This window comes from Talpa europaea (assembly GCF_964194135.1).
Source record: "Talpa europaea genome assembly, chromosome: 5".
NCBI lineage: Eukaryota > Metazoa > Chordata > Mammalia > Eulipotyphla > Talpidae > Talpa > Talpa europaea.
In genome coordinates this window covers 16,553,723-16,574,328 of record NC_140071.1, presented here as the reverse complement: position 1 = coordinate 16,574,328, position 20,606 = coordinate 16,553,723, and the positions used below count along the sequence as shown (strand labels likewise).

At 44.6% G+C, this 20,606-nt stretch overlaps 1 protein-coding gene across 1 annotated transcript in view; it reads left to right on the top strand.

Moving 5' to 3' along the window:
* The window catches only part of LOC311171445 (A disintegrin and metalloproteinase with thrombospondin motifs 12-like), a gene marked incomplete at both ends in the record, with an annotated part of 70,146 nt that overhangs the window by 7,954 nt on the left and 41,586 nt on the right, over positions 1-20,606 (top strand). The window contains one exon of the mRNA XM_084234297.1: positions 3,182-3,543. Within this exon, the coding sequence (XP_084090423.1) occupies positions 3,182-3,543 (362 nt within the window). The remainder of the gene's footprint in view (positions 1-3,181; positions 3,544-20,606) is intronic.

The window sequence follows — 20,606 nt, the reverse complement described above, 5'->3', positions numbered from 1 at the left end:
ATCATCCCCAGGAGGCAATGCTCATTCTCCTACTCTGTTATACTCTCCCAAGAACAACAGCTCATGGAAGTAAGAAGGTGATTTTGAAATCACTAAGAAGGTGATTTTGAAATAAGAAGCTCCTGATTTTAATCCAAATAATGGCACATATGAATTAGCTCTGTAATCCAAGTAATGATGCATATTGATCAGCACTGTGATCTCTTATCAGTTTTTTAATCCACAAAATGGCTTAATAACAAATTTTTATCATCATATCATTACTCAAACAGCTTATACTGATTCTCTCAAAAACCCATCAGATCAAAAGCAGTGGATTCAGAAGCTGTAAATTTGTTTGCCTTTATATTTTTTGGGCAAAATGTGCTGGGCTTAGGTAAGCTTTAGTTTTTTATACTTTGACAAACTGTGTTTAACTCTTTGAGCTTTATCTTCACAGGCAGGCTAATCAGGGGTAGGAGAAAAGGAATCAACATCTGGAGAAAAGGAATCAACATCTGGACATTGACCTTATAAGGGGCACCATTACAAGATGACAGTTATACCCAGTGGAGCAAGACTTTTCCTGCCCCTGACTTCCCCATACTGTTCCAACTCTGCAGGACGCAGAGATATCACTGCAAGTAAAAGGACAGGGGACATAGGAGAAATACTGCAAAGCTGAACTATATGCACCCCACTATGCTGGCCAGTCCTCTCCTAAGGTTCTGACCTTGAAACAGAATATCTGATCGTAATAGGTCCAGATATTCCTTGGAAAGCAGGTGGTACAGAGGACTGGTCAAGTTGACCCCTAGTCATGGCTCTAGTATTATTAATTTGCGTAAAACCCTTTTTTTGTGTTTTATTTATGCATTTTTAAATCCCCATTCCCCCATTCCTCATAGAAAACTGTTCTATTTTAATGGGTTCCATTTGTATCTTTTTGTTGTTTGCTTATATTCTGGCAAACATTGTATTGTTTCAGTGTGTGTGTATTTGCTATTAATGTAAATGACTCTGTATGAACTTGTTTTTATTTTCAAGGAGCATTGTTTCTCAAGATTTATTCACATTGCTGGTGGTCTGTTGCTCCTAACTGCTGCAGAGGAAGCAATGGGTCTGGGCTTTTTACTCCTAAAGATGGAGACTGTTAGTTTCCTAAGAGTGAAAGCTGTTCTCTGTCATGTTTCTGAGGCAGAAAGGAAGAATTCTACAGAGTGTGTTTGAAGGCAGTTGCCTGGGGAAAGGGGAGGTCTTTTTTAATTGTATCTGATAAAGTGCAAATCTTTTAATTATCTAGCTACAAATGTTTTCACAGTTACATCCATGCGTATGAATCAGGCATAGACGTTATGCAAATATGCAACATTCTGTGCTCCAAAGAGTTTGAGGAGAAATAGTGTAATGAACAGAAAAGCACTGTAAAATAAGGCTGTCTGATATCTACTGGAGGTTCAGAGGAGAAAGAGAGAACTTCAAAACTTCAACCAGGGACATTGGGAGAAAGAAGAGAAAGCATCAGAGTTGGGGCTTTAAAAATATTGTTGGGCCTCCCCGGTGGCGCAGCGGTTGAACGCTGGGTTGCAAAGCTGCCCGCAGCCTCTGCAATACCGGTTCGATCCCCGGCTGCTCCTTGGCCACTGGAGGAGGGTCCCACATGGTGCGCACCTCTCCTGCCGCCTGCTGCTCCCCTCAGCAGTGTACTTCGGTCCTTCTGCCTGCTCTGCTCCCCGCTCTGGCTCTGGTGAATCCTCTCACCCTCCCGCACTTCTGACTGTACCCAGTGCTTGTATAAATAGATAAATAAATCTTTAAAAAAATAATAAAAATGAAATGAACACTGATGTAAAAAATAAAAAAAATTCAGAAATTTGCATTAAAAAATAAACCAAACCAGGACTAAACAGGATATTGCTAGCGATTGCAAAGGACATACTAAGTAGCCGGGGAAGGACATCAGCAAAGCAATGCAAGTTAGTGCAAGGACTGCAGCTGGGAGGTGGCAAGTAGAATTTTCCCCTTCAATCCCTCCCTCTCCCTCCCACCGTCCTCTCCTTCCCTACCTCCCATCCTTGCCTTTTCTGATTAGTTTATCTTGCTAAGTGGTACATGGTTTGCTTTAACTAACCTGTAATCCAGAGTGATGATTAGTTCCAGCTAGTTAGATCCCTTGTTATTCTCAAATGTCAAAATGAGGAGGCAGTGGCGGGGATGTAAATTTGAGGAAGTTAAAAGGTGGATGTATTTTTTTCAGGTGGAAGGAGTGACTGCTTCTGCCTTGCATTTGTAAGATGGCAGTTTTCATATTTTAAGACTAAGTCTCAGATCCTACTGTGTTCCCCTACCACTTTATTTGTATATTTTGTGTTTATTTTGCATAGTTTGTGAAACTATAAAAAAGGAACCCCCAAGTCCTTTGTGCACTCTGGCTACCTTATGGAACACTTAGGCTGTAGCTGGTGCAGCCTGGCAAGTGGATATGCTGGGCTCACTGTGATGTTGTGTTTTTCCACTACCCTGCCTCAATGGGAAGTTCTGGACACAATTAAAGTCCTGTAATAAACAGTGAAGCTCTGTGATATGTACTAAGTGGCTCTGGACTTGAAATGTTCCTGTTCATCATGGTGACCTTGCCCGGTCCCTCACAGTATTTGTCATGAAGTAATTCTATCTTAATTGGTCTCTGGTGAAACATCTGGCATCCCTGTTCTGCCTGTCTGCTCAGGCTGCCACATGATGTCCAGGAGGGCCCTGTCTCAGCTGTGAGTTGTGCTGGGTGTTTTCTGTGGGCAGCGTCCAGTAATTGTGTGGTGGACGGGACCTCTGCCGGCAAGTCAGCCTTGGAATTTTGCAATCGATCAATTAAAATCTAAGTTTCACAGACAAAACAAACCAATGCAAACCCCAGAAACCTGACTTACAATTGAGTCTGGGGGTTAGGGGGGCATGAACAATGGAGGGAGCCCAATGAACTATGATAGAGAATCGTGGCTCCTCTGATGGTGGACCTGTGTGCTAACATATCTCTAAAGAGGTGTGAACCAATAATCAAATCATATACATGTAAAACATTGTTACCACAATAAAAATAATACAATTTAAAAAAATCCAAGTTCTAAACAGAAGTGCATTTGCCTTGCTTATAGACCTGCCCAGCAGGGATCTTCTTGGTGTTACTCTATGTCTCCTTTTCTTCTAGAGCATTTCATCAATGCCCTGCCAGAATACCACGTGGTGGGTCCTGTTCGAGTAGACGCGAGTGGGCATTTTCTATCATACGGTTTGCACCATCTCATCACCAACAGCAGGCGGAAGAGAGATGTGGATGGCCCAGAAGACCGGGTGTACTACCGAATTTCACATGAGGAGAAGGATCTGTTTTTTAACTTGACGATCAATCAGGGATTTCTTTCCAAAAACTACATTGTGGAGAGAAGATACGGGAACCTCTCCCATGTGAAGATAGTGACTTCCTCGGCACCCCCCTGCCATCTCCAGGGTACAGTTCTGCAGCAAGGTACGAGGATTGGGACTGCAGCCCTCAGTGCCTGCCATGGACTGGTGAGTGCCCACAACTACCACCTCCTTCCTCTGCCCCCAAACTCATGTGTCTTGGCCAGCATGCCAATGACCAATGGCCCACCAGTGCTCCCGCACAAGCGAAATGAACCGGTGATGTGCATGGTTCTGGACTCCAAACGTGTTGGGTAGAAAGTATATAATAAATAAAACATGATCAATTAGTCGGGAGGTACAGAGAGTAAGGACACTGGGGATTCAGAGGAGGCAGGGAGAATTTCAACCAGGGACACCAGGGGAAGAAGAGGGAGGACTGGAGTTGGGTTTCAGTCTCTGAGGCAGCTCTGAGGGGCATTGCTGACTGACCGACTGCCCACCCCCTTTTGAATTGGATTTGGATGGAGTGAGAGGCTTCCTGTGACAATGGTGCTGCGAGCAGCCTTTACGTTCTCATAGTTGAGTGTGTGTTCTTGGTGAGCAGGCTTCCTGTAGGATGGGGGCTGTGCCTTTGTGCCTCTGTTTTCTCATCTGTAAAACGGAGATCAGGATAGTGCCCATCAGATAGAGGAGAGGTTGGCAAACTATAGCACACAGGCCAGATCTGGACCATCCCTTGTTTTATAAATTTTATTGAAACACAGACACGTCATTGTGCTTAATATTGTCCATGACTGCTTTTGAATTACAACAGCAGAGAAGTTGCCAAAATTATTTATTATCTGGCCTTCACAGAAAAAGTTTACTGATGCTATTGTTAGCGGGCAGGCAGAGGGGTGCCCCAAGACCCCCAAAATTGCACACTCTAATTGTGTTCTGTCATCTGCCACATAAAGACAGTTACTCTTGGTGCCTAAGACCTTCAACAGAAAAAAACTTTACTATAATTAGTGTGCATAGAATGAGGAGCAAGAAGAAAAGGTAATAGTTTCCCAATGAAACTGTCACCCATCCCCTAGTGGGTAAGTGACCAGCCATATAGGGTTGGCCCAAAGTGGGCCACTGAGACCTGTAAGCTTGTCACAAATCTGAGGCACCTTTTGGAGGGGAACCACAGGAAAGGGTCAGAAGGGGCCAGACAAGTCTGGAAGAAAAGTAGTAAAATCAAACCACAAGCCAAGATAAAGGCTGCCATTTTCCGCCTCCCCACTGGTCTCTCAACTATGTCTCTTTCAAGTATCTCCTTCCATATCCCCCAAGTCCCAGGTGCAACTCCAAGGCTGAGAAACAAGTGTAGCTTCTTCACATGTCTCTGCTCCACAAGCCTCCTCCAGTCTCCTCTCTAAATCTCTCCCAAGTCCTCTTGAGCATCCCCTCACCCTTTGTTAGGTGGGCAGGGAACATGGAACCTCCTCTTTTTAGATTATACCCACACCACATCTCAAAATGTGGCCAGCCTTATTTTTTTAATTTAAAACTATTTTAAAAAACTTTGATCCTTTTGTTCCCCCAAAGAGTATCAGCCCCATGGTAACTGCATGGCAGACAATGCTTTGGGATTTAGGGGTAGGAGGTTTTTGACTTGAGTAGGAGGCTGGCAGCAGCCTAAGGGTGTGTTTCGGGCGTGGCCTTAGGGGGAGAGATTCCAGAGTCCTGAAGGGCGCTCTTTGCTGGCCAGGAGGACTGCTCTTTACCCTGAGGCAGGGCTGGTTTGCTGAGCAGAACCAGCCTTAGGGTGGCATTTGCATTTCTACCACAGGTACTCATTGCAAATCCTGCCAGTGATACTGCTAGTATGGTACAAATCCTGTTCTTTATAATTTAGGATTCTGTTTATCCCGTTTGTGTAGCTTGACTTTGCTAGGAAATCAGGAGAAAATTAATGTAAAATGTGCCAGTTTAAATGTACCAAGAATGTTGAATTTTATGAAGGATCTCTGGGGATGAGTCGTTTTGTGCAATCACTGAAAAGACTTCCTTTGCTTTTTCTGTAAGTCTGGATTTTCATGTATTGGCATTTATCGTTCCGCCCCTAATTGGCCACACTATGTGAAATCAAGAATGATGCCCTATTCTCTTTCTTCTTCTTGGGCCTCACCCATCGTGCCGTTGAACTGGGGAACAGCTCTGGCTCCATGGGCCTCATTCTTTGGGCTTGCTCTGAGTTTGCACCACATTTTCCCTTTGAAATCCTGGCTTTCATTTCTCTGGGATAGCCCTGGAAGTATCAGTGACTCCTGATCCTGCATGACTAGGGAAACAGAAGAAAGAGCCCCTGTTCTAGAAGGACAAGCAAACAGGGATGAGGGGAGCCATGAGACAAACATACAGAGGCCACAGTGCTCCAGGGTAAATTGCTGTGGGCTCACATTTATTTATTTGACCTTGAAATCATTATCATGCTCATAAAAAAGTTTAAACATGGGCCTTCCTGTGGGCCAGAGTGTGGCCTGTGGCCCCATAGAATCAGTATCCCCTGAGAACTCATTAAAAAAGGCAAGTTCATGGACCGCACCTCCAGACCAAGAGCATCAGAGTCTCGGGGGTGGGCAAAAACCTACCTGCGTGTGTTTTAACAGCCTTATTGAGATATAATTGACATACCTACCCTGACCCATATCAAGTGTACAATTCAGTGACTTTAATATATTCACAGAGGTGTATAACTGTCACAATAAATTTTAGAGTATTCTCATTAGTCCCCCAAGAAATGTCTTAGCACCTAATCCTTGGGAACCACAAATCTCCCTCCAGTCTCTATTTGCTGCTTATTCACACTTTTTGTTTTAACACTGCAGCACATTCTGATGTCACTGAAGCCTGAGAAGCTAGGATTTAGAGCAGTCACTCTTATCCCTGGCTGAACATGAGGATCAGCTGGGGAGTTTTTTAAAAGTATCCATGGCCTAGATGTTCTGATGTAACTGATTTGAAGATGGAGTCCAAGCATCAGTATTTGTTAAAGCTTCTCAGAAGATTCTAATATGTAATAAGTGCTATGAAGCACCGAATTAGCATGAGGGGGTGTTGGCTGTATTAGTCAATGTTACTCCAAAGTGACAGTTCTCCCGGGTGATTCTGTCGTGCAGCCAGAGTTGAGAACAGCACCAAGGTTGGGAAGACACAAGAAGCCCAATGAGAAGTGTTCTCTCAGTTGTCCCCTGCTTTCATTTATGGCTTCTAAGGAAAATTACATACTGGTTAGCATTATTCTGAGCTTGGGAATAGAATACTGGGAAATTGCATCTCAAATGACCCTAGGGAGCAGTGAGTAACTCCATATGGGCATTTTCAGATGCAGATTTCAGGTCCATACTAAGTACAAGAATATGAAGAAGCAAATATTAAGCAATGGATTTATGCCATAGCCAATATGATAGAAAATTGTTAGATCCGCGTCGATTTCTCCCAAAGAAACAATTCATTGGAATTATTTTGGAGCCTTTCACATATATAACTACCCAATGAATGGATGGTAATACAAATGGCACCAAAGCCAAGTGAATTTCTTTCCTTTCTGCGAGTCCGCAAGTTGTCTGGCTCCAAGTTCATTTGCTCACATGCATCATAACCAGTGCCCACTTAGAGTGATCCTCAGTAGTCAAAAGGCTGTGCTTGGATTTGTAGTTGATCTTTCCTCATCACTTGTCTGGAGACTGACCTTTAGTACGTTTATTTTCCTTTTCACCCAGGGATGACCCCACACTCAGATTCACAGGATGGCAGATTTAGGATGAGCTGGCTCTAAGCCTCCACCACTCCTAGGACACAGTCCCATCTGGGAAGACTTACTTGGGAAGGAATTGCCATGAGAAGCAGGACATCTGCCTTTCATTCCCACGGCTACGGGCTGGCGTATGCTTGGCCTCAGATGTGGTTGTCCTAATGTTGGAGGCTGTGTTCCCACAGTTGTCTGTAATTTGAAGTTCATTTTGACTTCCTTGGAGCAGACTCGGAGAGTTGAAAACTGAAGACACAAGAAAGGTCGCTCTGAGACAACCTCTTCCTTCCATGTTCTGACCCATTTTCCTGGAGGCTGTTTCTAACTCTCAGCCCCAGCACCCAGCCCAGCAGCTCGCTGTGTTATCCCCACCATTTTCACTGTCTTTCTCCCCTCGGTGCTTTCAGGACTTTAATGTTACAGAATTTGTTGCATTTGCACAGTGTAGTAGATTTGGTACAGTGTCAGTTCTTCAATGGAGGAAGTGTATTTTCAATCAATTTGACTCTGAGTTCATCTCAGCAGGAGCTGTATCCTGATGGGGTGGTTTGGGGGTTGTTAATGCCAGAAGCCCTGCAGGATTTGTCCCTGGGTAGTTTAGTTTATTAGTATTTCATTTAGATTTCTTTAAAAAAATTTATCTTATTATGCATACAAGAGCTGGGGTGTAGGCCAGAAGTGCAGGGGTGGGAGTGAGAGGATTCACCAGAGACAGAGCGGGGAACAGAACAGGCAGACTGACTGAAATACACTGCTGAGGGGAGCAGTGAGTGAGACAGGAGAGGTCTGCTGTGCCAGGTGGGTCAGCTCCCTGGCCGGGGATCGAACTTGTGCTACAGTGGCTACAGATAGCTTCATAGTGCTGAGACTTAACCCCTGGTGCCACCAGGGAAGCCCCTATTTCATTAAGATTTCTGCACTGGGAGCACAGAGCAAAATAGACTCCACAGGTATGCATGACACAGGGTTGGGATTCTGATTCTTCACTTTCACCAAGAGCCTGGTCTAGACACCTATTTCCTGGACTATATAGCTAGGTCAGTAAAGAAATATTTGTAATTCCTGTTTATTGTCAGGGACAGTATTTCTCGACTCAGACTTTATTAAAGTGAGCACAGTTCTTGCCTCTATCCTAATCCCCAGTCCCCAAATTCCAGTCCCTGCTGGGAAAGTCATTCCTAACTCAACACGAAAAGCTTATTATGAGATGAGGGTCTTTCAGCTTCAACTTGCTCTCAGTTCTCTTTCCCTTTTCTCAATGGCACATTGAGATTTCCTTGTTTTGAGCTCACGTATGAATTAACATTTTGAGGGTTATTATTTTTAGTGTCTGAAACCTTTTTATTTTAAGACAGTTGTAGATTCATGTGGAATTCTGAGACCTAATTCAGAGCTGCCCCAGGTACACTTTCCACAGTTTTCCCCCATTGGTAACATCTTACCAATTTATTATATCACATCATTGGCAGGATTTTGACATCGATGGGCAAGATGCCCATCAATTCCATCACAAGAGTCATGCTGTCTTTTTATCACCACACCCTTCTTCTTTTCCCACCCCTTATCTTTATATTTTGCACTGCAGTTCATAGCCTGTTTTGAATTAATTGAAAAATAAAACAATAATCCATCATCCATTAGGTCCACTTCATTCTTGTTCCCACCCTCATCCAACAGAATCTTGTTCTCTTGTCAATGTCTATTGGTTTGTTTTGTTTTGTCTGTTTATCTCCTTTTTCCTTATATTGCACAAATGGGTAAATAATTTTATCTTTCTTCTGCCTAATTTTGCTTTGCATAATTCCCTACTGTTCCTTCTGTTTTCTGGAAAATGGCAAAATTTCATCTTTTTTTTTAATAGCTGACGAGTATTCCATTGTGTATATATATTACATCTTCTTTAGCTAATCATCTATCAGTGAGCACTTAGATTGTTTCCATATCTTAGTTATTATAGATAATACTGCAGTAAACATTGTGATACTTATAACTAATGTTACATTTTTCACATTCTTTGGATAGATACCAGAAGTGGAATTAATGGTCATATTTTTCAGTTTTTGTGGAACTTTCATACCATTTTCCAAAATAGTTGCATCAATTTAGTCTTTTGATGAATTCAATCTGCTAGTGTTTTGTTAAGAATTGTAAAAATTCTTGTATGTTCATTTAGAGATATTGACCTATAATTTTCTTTCTTTTTTTTTGTGATATCCTTGTCTGGTTTTGGTATGCAATTTTGACTTCATTAAATGTATTTGGTAGTGCTCACCTTCAGTTTTGGGAAGAGTGTGAGAATAGGTGTAAATTCTTTGAAGGAATTCACTAGTAAAGCCACTCAGTCCTGGACTTTTGTTTTTTGAAAACTTTTTGATGGTTATTTTAATTTCCATACTTGTGATCTGTTAATTTCCATATTTGTTATCAATCTATTTGAGTCTTGCTGGTTCTGTCTTATTAGGCTGTATTCTTACACAAATTTATCCTTTTCTTCTATATTATCAGATTTATTGGCAGATAGTTGTTCATAGTAGTTACTTATTATCTTTTTCTATGTTTTATTTCTGTTTTCTGTTGTGATTTCTCCTCTTTCATTCCTGATCCTATTTATAAGAGTTTTCGCTATTCTTTTCTTTGTGAGTCTAGCTAAATGTTTGTTGGTTTTGGTTGTGTTTTCGAAGAACCAACTCTTAGTCTCATGGATCTTTTGTATTGTGATTTTGGTTTCTGTTTCATTTATTAGAAATATAGGCACTGAATTAAGCCAGTATGCTACCTTTGTGAACCCCACACCAGTGGCGCTAAAGCTGTCTGCAGGTGTGAGCTATAATCACTATCATATATCTCTAACTCTGTATATGGATTGAATAAATGATAAATTTATAGATCTGGCTCTGCTGTTTTCTTGGAACTTCACTATCTGCTAACCACATGGATGTCTGATTGGAATATTACATTTAACACGTTCAAAACAACATTCTTGAGTCCTTCTCTTGCAGTCTTCCCATTGCTGTACACGTCAGCTTTATTCTCTCAGTTGCCAGGCCAGAAACCATGGAATCATCCTGCCACTTACTCCTCTCAGTTCCACCAGTGACTCTCTCACACTCAATGCCTATTCTTAGCAGTGAACCTGTTAACATTTCCTTCAAAATATGTTCAGAATTTCCCACTCTTGTCACTTCCACAGCTAACACCCTAGTCCAGTCATTCTCAGCAGGGACAGTTTTGCCCTCTAGGGGATATTTGGCAAAGCCTGGAGATATTTTTGGTTGTTACATCTGGGGCATAAGGATTGCTTCTGGCGTCCAGGCAGTGGAGGCCAAGGATGCCGTTAAACTTCCTACAGGGCATGGAACAGGCCCCACCACAGAGTTATATGGTCCAACGTGTCAGTATTTGGGGTTGAGATACCCTGCCCTGGTCTTGGTCACCCTCTTTTCTCCACTGAATCACTGCATTGTCCTCCCAAGTGGTTCCTCCGTTTTTGCTCTTAATTCTCTGTGAGTCTTTTCTGGTGTAGTTGCCAGACTATACTTTAAAACATATTTGTAGATCAGTTGAGCTCCTCTGCTTAACTTCATGTACTGGTTTCCCTAATCTTTGTTATATTCTAATTTCAAGGAATGATTGAATTAGGTAGTCTCTTCATTTTGCTGTGTGAATGCTACAAGTGAGATCAGCAACATTTAAATATCTGTGCCATTCCGTGGCTTCTCTGTTGAGAGAGCTGTGCTGTGCTCGCTCCTTCAAATGAGCATTCATCCTTCAAGTGCAGCTCAGCTCTTGGCTCAAATGGAAGGTCCTGCCGGCTCCTTCCCCAACAATCAAAGAATGTAACCACTTCTGCCCTCTTGTTCCTGATCTCCAACTGCAGTCCGGAGTAATGTCGCTGAGGAATGAGACCCCTGGCAGCGTTGTGTGGGAAAAGTTTCCCGGGGTGGCTTCTTGCCTGGCCCCTTGATCTGGAACTCCCAGCTCCTTTGCAGACAAGGCTCATTGGCCTTTTGAGAAGCCTGCATGTCAGGGTTTGTTGTTTCTCACCCAGGGAGGGCAGAAATGCTCTGTGTATCCCCTAACCCTGCTCTCCTGATGATGTATTCTCTTTGACCCTTGACCTCTGGGGGGCACCTGGCAATACCCTTCTTATTCAGACCTGAGACTTGGGAATGGGGCCTCTGACTGGAGGGGTTCCTCTCCTCACAAGGCGTGGTGTGGCCGGCTTGTAAACACAAGTGGTCTTTGTTTCTGTCTTTTTGTCTTGCTGCTTACTTCTAGTGAGTTCATCAGGTTTGTTTGGAGAGCTCGCAGTGTGATGGTGTGGCAGTGGGAGTGGAAGACTGAAGCATTGGACTTCAAGAAAAAACCGTGGTTTTCTTCCTTTTCTGAGTCTGAAGTTAGGGACTTGCCTGTAGGTCTAGGGATGGTGCTGACCCCCCACCATTTTGGAGAGTGGGCGGTGGGGGGGGGAGGGAGAGGTCACATGCTCTGCGTATTGCCCTGTCAGTTACTTAGCTTATGGGGCCACCCCAATGCAGCAGAGAGGTGTCACTCCCTTCCCCTGTGTGTCTCTTGACTTTTCTTTGAATCTCATTTCTGTTTTCATTACAGACTGAGACTAGATGTCCAGCGTCTCCATGGTGTTTGTGTATTAAATATTTCTGTTGTATTTTCTTTTTTTTTTGGGAGCCAGCATGAATTATAGGTCCAGGGAACTGCAACACTAGCTTTCAGAGAAATTTACTTTTAAAAAAAGTCTCTATTGGCTGACAAATATATATATTTTTAAAGATTTATTGGGCCCCCCTGGTGGTGCAAGGGGTTAAGCACCACACTATGAAGCAATCTGAAGCCTCTGCAGCATGAGTTCAATCCCCAGCCGGCCAGAGAGCAACCACATGGTGAAGCAGACCTCTCCTGTCTCGCTTCAGCCAGTCTGCCTGTTCTGTTCCCCACTCTGTCTCTGGTGAATCTTCTCACCTCCCTCACCTCTGGCTTACACCCCAAGTCCTGTATGCATAAAGATTTATTTATGCATACAAGAACTGGGGTACAGGCCAGAGGTAGAGGGGGTGGGAGGGTTAGAGGATTCACCAAAGACAAAGTGGGGAACAGAACAGGTAGACTGAAATACACTGCTGAGGGGAGCAGTGGGCGAGACAGGAGAGGTCTGCTGCACCATGTGGGTAGCTCCCTGGCTGGCCAGGGATCAAACTCGTGTTACAGAGGCTGCAGACAGCTTCACAGTGCTGTGCTTAACCCTGTGCTCCATCAGGGAGGCCCCTTGGCTGACAAATATTAATAAGTACTGGGCCTCCCCTGGTGGCGCAGCAGTTGAGTGCTGGGCTGCGAAGCTGCCTGCAGCCTCTGCAGTGCCAGTTATATCCCTGGCCGCTGATAAGGGTCCCACATGGCGCTCAGGCCTCTCCTGTCGCACCCGCTAAAAAAAAAATAAAAAAATAAAAATAAGTACTTTAAAAAATGAGAAAGCAAGAGACTCGGATCTTGAGTTTTATAATGAAAAATTGTTTTACTTAGTTGCGGGAGATGAACTTTTGGTATGACCTGACTGATGCGTTTTAAGCAGACAACCTATGTCAGAGACATTGCCAGGTCTGTGGAGACAGAGGCATGTTTTTCACATGGAATGATCCCGCTGGCTTTGGGAGTCAGAGGATCTGAGACCAAGTCCTAGTTCCTGTGTGACCTTCAACGAGATCCTTTGCCTTCAACGAGATCCTTTGCCTCTTTGGGTTGGTTATTTGTGTGAACTGGGCCTTTGTTACTAAGTGCGTAGTTGGCCCCTGGGCCAGCAACATGAACATCATGTGGGAGCTTATTAGAACCACAGAGTCTCAGCTCATAGTCTGAACCTACATTTTAGCAAGATCCCCAGGTGATTTGTAGGTACATTAAAATTTGACAAGTATTAGCCCATTAAACCCAGAGACAAATATTGCACTTGAGTTCACCCTTTTATGTGTTGCATCCTTTTGGCAAATTGTTTGGCTGAAAGTCTAATTAATGATACTTGGAAGCAGTAGGGGAGAATGCTGCTGCTGTAATTAGTGTGATGGGTGAAGGGGTAGAAGAGGAATCAGCTAATATTCAGAAAAAGACTAAGATACATACTTGGGATTTTGTTCATTTTTTTTTAAAGATTTATTTTTGCATAGAAGAACTGGGGTGCAGGCCAGAGGTATGCGGGTGAGAGGATTCACCAGTGACAGAGAAGGCAGCAGAGCAGGCAGATTGACTGAAACACACTGCTGAGAGGAGCAGCGGGTGAGACAGGAGAGGTCTGCTGCGCCATGTGGGTAGATATCTGGCCAGGGATCGAACTCATGCTGCGGTGACTGTGGATAGCTTCATATGTTCTGCCTTTGCTGCTCTCTGGGCCCTGTGGGGTTTTGTTGCGTTGGAACCCGTGTCCCTGGCATGGACAGCTCTCTCACCAGGGCAGATGCCAGTTCTTCTCAGGCTCTTTATCTCCTCTCTCCAGTGGAGTGTGCAAAGTGACAGTCTCTTGGTGTCTTCATCTAAGTGCTTGAGAAGAGACAAACTTTCTGTCCCTGTCTATACCCCCAAGGTTGGGACTGACAAAAACATGGGGCACTGTTTAGCCTTTGCCTTCCTCCCACAGGATATGGGGATTGTGGAGGCTAAATTTGGGTTAAGAATGAGGAGACTAAGGTCTCCCTGATGGCACAAGGGGTTAAGATGCAACCTATGAAGCAATCCACAGCCTCTGCAGTACGAGTTCGATCCCTGGCCAGGCAGCTGACCCACGTGGCACAGCAGACCTCTCCTGTTTCACCCGCTGCTCCCCTCAGCAGTGTATCTGAGTAGATCTGCCTGTTCTGCTCCCCAGTCTGTCTCTGGTGAATCCTCTCACCACCCCTGAACCTCTGGCCTGTACCCCCGCTCTTGTATGCATAAATAAATAAAACAAACAAAAAAAATGAATGAGGAGACTATAGAAAGGAAGCAAGGGGGGCTGGGGTGAGAACGAAGTGGGGAGGGAGCACAACAGACTGTGGTGGAGCACTCTGGGTGCTTTGATGGGGGAAGCACCGTGGCAGCAACACCTGAAGGGGGGAATCCTGCACATCTAAAATACAATGACATAAACCAGTGATAACCTCATTCTTGAAAAGAAAAAGAATGAAGAGACTTCAATGCTTATCAATATTCCTTAAGGGACTGTCAGTGTCGAGTTGTGCAGGATGTTAATGAATGTCTGGGTATAAAAGGGAAGTTGCCAAAGAAGAATGAGTCTTCCTCCTCAGCTCTGGGGGGACAGATCCATGCAGGGAGGGCCGCTGGTGGCTGTTTATTTCTTGGGAATAGGGCCAGGACACACGGCCTCTGCTCCTGGCCAGGGCCACCTGGCTTCTGTTAAGTTCCATATCCTTGACTAAATAAATTGGGGAGTTCAAAGAGGTGTCTCCTTCCCCATAAACCATCGGTTTACTCTGCAGTCATCCTGATGAATTGTCTTCATCATTGATCATGCCTGGTTATTTGCTTTCGGGGCTTTTCAAGTAGTGAAACACAGAACATGTTCCTTTAAATAAATGCCTAAAAATGACCTCCTGGTTTTTCCTAATGTTGCATTTGCTTATTTCCTGGGTGAGAAATTTTCAGGGCTTTCATTTTGAAAGAGTGACTCTCACACAATGGTGCTCCCTACAGAGCCAGCTTCTCTAGCTGTCACACCACACCTCCCCAGTGACACATTCCTTCAAGGGTCGGAGGTGGAGTGGGTGGAGCGGACAGTCAACTGTTCTGAGAAACAGATCTATCGGACTGCTAAAATCTGCTTGCTCCCATTTGATAACATTGATCCCCCTCTTTACAATCCACCCTCCTCTCCCTACTCGCCACCCTGTTTATAGACAGATTTTTCTCTGGAAATTACTTGCTCACTTGATTTCTGCTTTGGCCCTGAGGAATGAGTCACCCCTTTAAAAAACAGTCTCTGCAGTTTCTCACTGGGTCCTCAGATATCACTGCCTTTCTTCCTAGCAGACTTTTTCTAGAAAGTCTTATTTAAAGTTTGCAATCTAATTTCTCTTTTGATCATTCAACATTCTTAACTTATGGCTAATGACTGAGCCCCAACTCCTGCTCCCCCCCCCCATAGGTTTTCTGTTTGGCTTTCCTTTCTCCTTTTCACTCTTGTGTTTTAGCTCTGCTTCCTTTTTCTTGTTTGTCAATCTTAGTAACACCTGCAGAAGAAACACAACAGGTTGAGCTGTTTGCTAAAATAAAGTTTAAGGAGTAGTCAGTAATTTTTTTTCTTTAAAGATTTATTTTATTTATGCCTACAAGAGCTGGGGTGTAGGCCAGAAGTGCAGGTGGGTGAAAGGATTCACCAGAGACAGAGTGGGGAGCAGAACAGGCAGATGACTGAAATACGCTGCTGAGGGGAACAGCGGGCGGTACAGGAGAGGTCTACTGAGCCATGTGGGTCACCTCCTTGGGGATCGAACTCGTGCTGTAGTGGCTGCGGATAACTTCATAGGGCTGAGACTTAACCCCTTGTGCCAACAGGGAGGTCCATAGTCAATAATTTCTTAGCTCTTCTCCAGCCTCTGCAGAGCTTATTTTGGAAAGAACATTGGAAATAGGCTACTGATTACAGAGTTTCCAGATAAACTGGAGTTTATTCCAGGTAGAGGAGCAGGGTGTGTGTGTGTGTATGTGTGCATGTGCGTGCATTCACAGTGGGGAAAGGAGATAGATAGCAAATTCAGAGTAAGTCCACAGAAAGAGGTTTTCACCTGAAGCTCTAGTTGAGATGAACTGGATGAATCACAGTTATACTTGCAGTTAGAATTACAGATACAAAACTTTTTTGATCAACATTTATTTGAAATGGCGCTGGGGCAGGGGGCACTTCTGAACGTGGTGGACGATGGGAGATAAAGATGTTTTCTGCCTGGAAGGCTGAGATGGCAGTTGCCTGGAAATGAGTAGGAAAGGGTTGAGATCTACTGATAAAGGCTTTACATCCTTCCTCTGGAAAGGATTTACTCTTTTATTAGTTAATTCTGTTTGCATTCAACTGTTTTAGAAAGATACAAGTTTGATAGGCAGAATTTTCTTCCCTTTACTTTCATCTCTAGCTCTGTCCTTCACGATTTAAGCTAACAAAACTATTTTATTAATCAAAGACATTGGACAAGGAGTTGAGAGGCCTGTACTTTTTGTCTGCTCTGCTTCTAGCTCGCAGGGAGCCTTAAGGCAAGTCCTTTAACACCAAGGTCTCAGCTTCCTGGTCTGTGAAATGAAGGATGAGCACTCCCCATGATTTTATTGAATTTAGGAATTCCGATATTATAGATCAATCTGTGGCTGAGGCATATACCACTATGTGATAATGTGTGCAGAAACAGAAGGATTTAAACAAAATTTGGTGGGTGAGTAAAACTGACAACTGAACCAGAAAAACTAAAAAGGCAAAAAATGTTAGAGTGGGAAACAATGTTCTACCCTATTGTTTACCAGGGTGGGCATTGGTATTTCCTGAGCTGTCAAGAATGGATGGGCAGCAGAAAGACGATGATATCAAAGCTTTACTTGTGAGAACTTACCCTGGAGATTTCCCAAGCCCACCTGGGTGATTAGCAAGGCTGGTAGGCTCCTGAGTCAGGTAGATTTTGGTCATTGCCTCCGTAACTTTGGGCAAATTATCTCTGAGATTATAAACTGTGGCTAAACTAATAATACTTATTCTATTGGTTGGTTGTGAGGATCAAATGAAATACTGTATATATGCAACCCTGAATCGTGCACAGAGTAAATGTCCTAGAAAGTGCAGTCATTATTATTGTTGCTATTATTGATATTATTAATGTTACTGTAACAATTACAGCATAACCAGGAATTTTAGTGTCCTGCAGAAAATGTCTTCTGATGTTCATTGAATAATTTCATTTATTCACATTTATCTGCAATGTTCTAGAATTATTATATACTTTGTTGTTTTGTCTTTTGGACAAAATTAGTTAAAATTTAATTGTTTCTACCTTGAGCTTGGCCATTTAAAGTGTTTACCCTCTCTGTCCATATTCTTTTTTTTCACTGGTCCAGGGTAAGAAAAAAAATAATTTAGAGAACAAATCATCACAGGAGAGGACTCCAGATTTATCCTACATTTATAATAACATCTTTTTTCTTTTTAGCAGTGAATATATTCACATATTGCAGCATCTAAAAGGTCACCATATGTCCTTCCAGTCCAGATACTCTGTGACCTCATGCTGGTCACCAGCTCTCCCTTGGTGTTTTCTGTGTGCCCACAAGGTCTGATTGCTTCCTGCCTTGCCTTTGCTCCTGGCTTTGGTGTTCGCACCTTACTGTTAACCCTGGCACTTGCTGTGATGCCCACTGTCCTGGTGTTCTAGCGTCTTCTGTCCCCCTGTGTCTCATCTGCGGGGCCTCTGCATCAACTGTTAGAGGGCTTGAGCTGGAGAGGCTGCCCCAGTCCCTGGCACCATGCCTGCTTCCAATTTCCCTGTGTTTTCCCAGCTGCCCTTGGAGTTTTCTCAATAGTTCTTTATGCAGCACTGTGGATAGTAAGTAAACTTTATGCTAGTTTCATCATGAAAAGATCTGCTTAAAAGTTGCCACATGGACAATGCTGTCTTCAATTCCCTTTGCTCTAAAAAGTTTTTTGTGAGCTGGAGACATTTTTTTTTTTAAGATTTATTTATTTATGCATACAAGAGCTGGGGTGTAGGCCAGAGGTGAGGGCAGTGAGAGGATTCACCAGAGACAGAGTGGGGAGCAGAAGAGGAAGAGTGACTGAAATACACTGCTGAGGGGAGCAGCTGGTAAGACAGGAGAGGTCTGCTGTGCCATGTGGGTAGCTCCCTGCTCCCTGCCTGGGGATAGAACTCTGTGCTGCAGTGGCTGCGGATAGCTTCATGGTGCTGAGACAACCCCTTGCACCACCAGGGAGGCCCTGGAGACATCTTTTTGTTAGCCCTCTGTGGACACATTACTCGCAGTGGCGCCATCCCCCAAGCAGATTCTATTTTATCATCCACTGCTGTGTAATTTAAAATATCTCTAAGTAATGCCCCTTACATTTGTGTAGCATTAGAAAGGAAGAATAGAAATCAAGAAAGGGAGATGGAAGAGTTACTGAAAAAGCAGGGGAGAACCCATGTCACTTCTAGGTGAGGGATATTTTCTTTCTCTTTGAGCTATAGATCAACATTTCCAGTCACTTCTTGGGCCTACAAACACAGATATCCACAGAGTAAGCCCATAATCCTTTTTTGTTCTGGAGATTGAGGAGGCATTTCTGAGGGATGGCTAAGGAGGCACGACTGAGGCTTCTCAGGTGTATGGGGTTAATTCCCTTCACGCAGGTATCCAGGTATGCAGGGAGCATGTGCAATCAGAAAGGGGATAGAAACTGAGGCGGTGCCAGGGTGTGGAATGCCATGGTGAATGTGAAGAAGAGAGGCAGAAACCACAGAGTATTACAGGGGGGAAATTAAGCTCCAAATAGAGGCCACTCTTTTCGAAGGGGAGAAAAAGGACAATAGGTTGAGAGAGAGAGAAATAAAGCACTGTTTTGGGTTGACATTTTCTTTTGAGAAGCTGGGAGAGACTTGAGAAGCCATGGGTATGGCCGTCAACCATGCCGAGAACCTAGTTGTTGAAAGCAGCACAGTGAGGAAGCAAGAAGACCCTAGACCCACAGGGCAGTGATTAGACTTGACCTTGGATGGAATCTTTTTTTTTTAAAGGTGTGGCATTTATAAAGACTTTTTGAGTATGTTTGTGCTTTTCTATTAGAGAGAAATAAATGCGAGGGTGTCTGGCAGGGGCCCTGGGATTGGGAGGGTTGGCTGGTGTAACCCCAGGGCCTGTGGTGTGAGTCACTGGGTGTTCAGCGAGCCCCCTTGGCCTCTGTTGCGGGCCTGGATTTTAGTAGGTCCCGTTTGTGCTCCGTGTTGGGTCTCCACTCACATTCTGAGGCCCCTGCTCACGGTGGGACCTGCCGGCCACAATGCCCATGTGCTGCTCCACCTCAATCGTGTCCTCCACACTCTGCCTCGGCTCTGCTGACCATCCCACGATTTTTCTGGCTGCTCCTCCAGGGCCCTCTCTTCAAGGATGTGCTCCACGAGTTACTCAGCTGTGTCCTTTTCTCTGTAACATCCTCCAGTGGCCTCTCGGCCCCCAGGGGCGACCCATATCCTCCCAAGGGCAGCCCACAGCCCAGGCCAAGGCTTCTGCCCACCGCATCTTCTCCACTTTGATCTCCAGAGCGATGAGCTGCTCGGCCTGTAGGTGAGGGGTTTGCAGGCGGGCTGCTCGGACATTGGGCAGCGATGGTCTCTTTCACATGGGTTCCAGCTGGCTAGGCATGTGCTTCTTGCAGGATTGAGGCTGGAGGCCAGCGTGGTGCCCACCAGGCAGGCCAGCTGCTGCTCTGAACATCAGTGTGCCCACTGGGCGCAGCTTGGGCACGAGGATGTTCAGGAGCAGGCAGAGGGCGTCCAGGACAAGGGCAGGGGGTAAGGCCTGGCCGTGGGTAGCCTGTGGCATACCTGGCACCACTCCCTGAACCCTTTCTGCTAACACAGGAGGGTAGAAGTGAATGTGAGTGACGGTAGAAGTGTGGGGATGCAGGGCAGGAGGTGAGGGGAGCTCTAGCAAGTCCGGAGCTTCTGAACACTGGTCAGAACTGCAAAGGGTTGTAGCTTTCAGACCTTAACTGAGTCTGGAGTCAGGGGTGAAAATTCAGTGTGTGAGCCAAGAAGCTGTGCTGAAGGTCAGATAGGAAGATGGATGAACACAACAGGGCTGGGCTTGGCGGCAGCTTAGCTTAGGAAGCCTGGGAAGTTCTAGTCTCATGAACCCGTGCATTAAACTATGGACCTTGGTAGCTAGAGACCTAGGCTGATACACTGGCTGGATCGGGAATTAAACAGACGCTGAGTTTTTGAGTTCCAGGTTGTGAGGAGCGGAGCCCAGGGAGGGAATGAGCTGGACTCTGGTAAGGCTGCAGCACTCCTGTGAGCTTGAGCATAAAACTGAATGCTGTTATGATGATTACCAGCTTGAACTGTATGTGGTAGGTACTGTCATTGGCATCTTCCTTTGTTCTATTTGACCCCTGCCACAAATCTGTCCCATGGAACAGTTATGATCTCTCTTCAGAAGAAACTGAGGCACAGGGGAGATAAGTAAGTTGCTCAAGTTTGCACATCTGGCAAGCAGCTGAGCCCTGGGTTAAACTCAGGCTATTCCAGTCCTGATTTTAGCTCTTAGAATGTCAAAGAGACCAAGGTCAATTTAAGGGTATGAGGAAAGAAACTGAGGCAAGGGAGGAGTCAGGAAACCTGCCCAGTCACAGCTGGTGGGGGCGGGGGAAGAATTTGAACACACGCAGTGGGAACTTGGAGGCAAGTATGTTTGT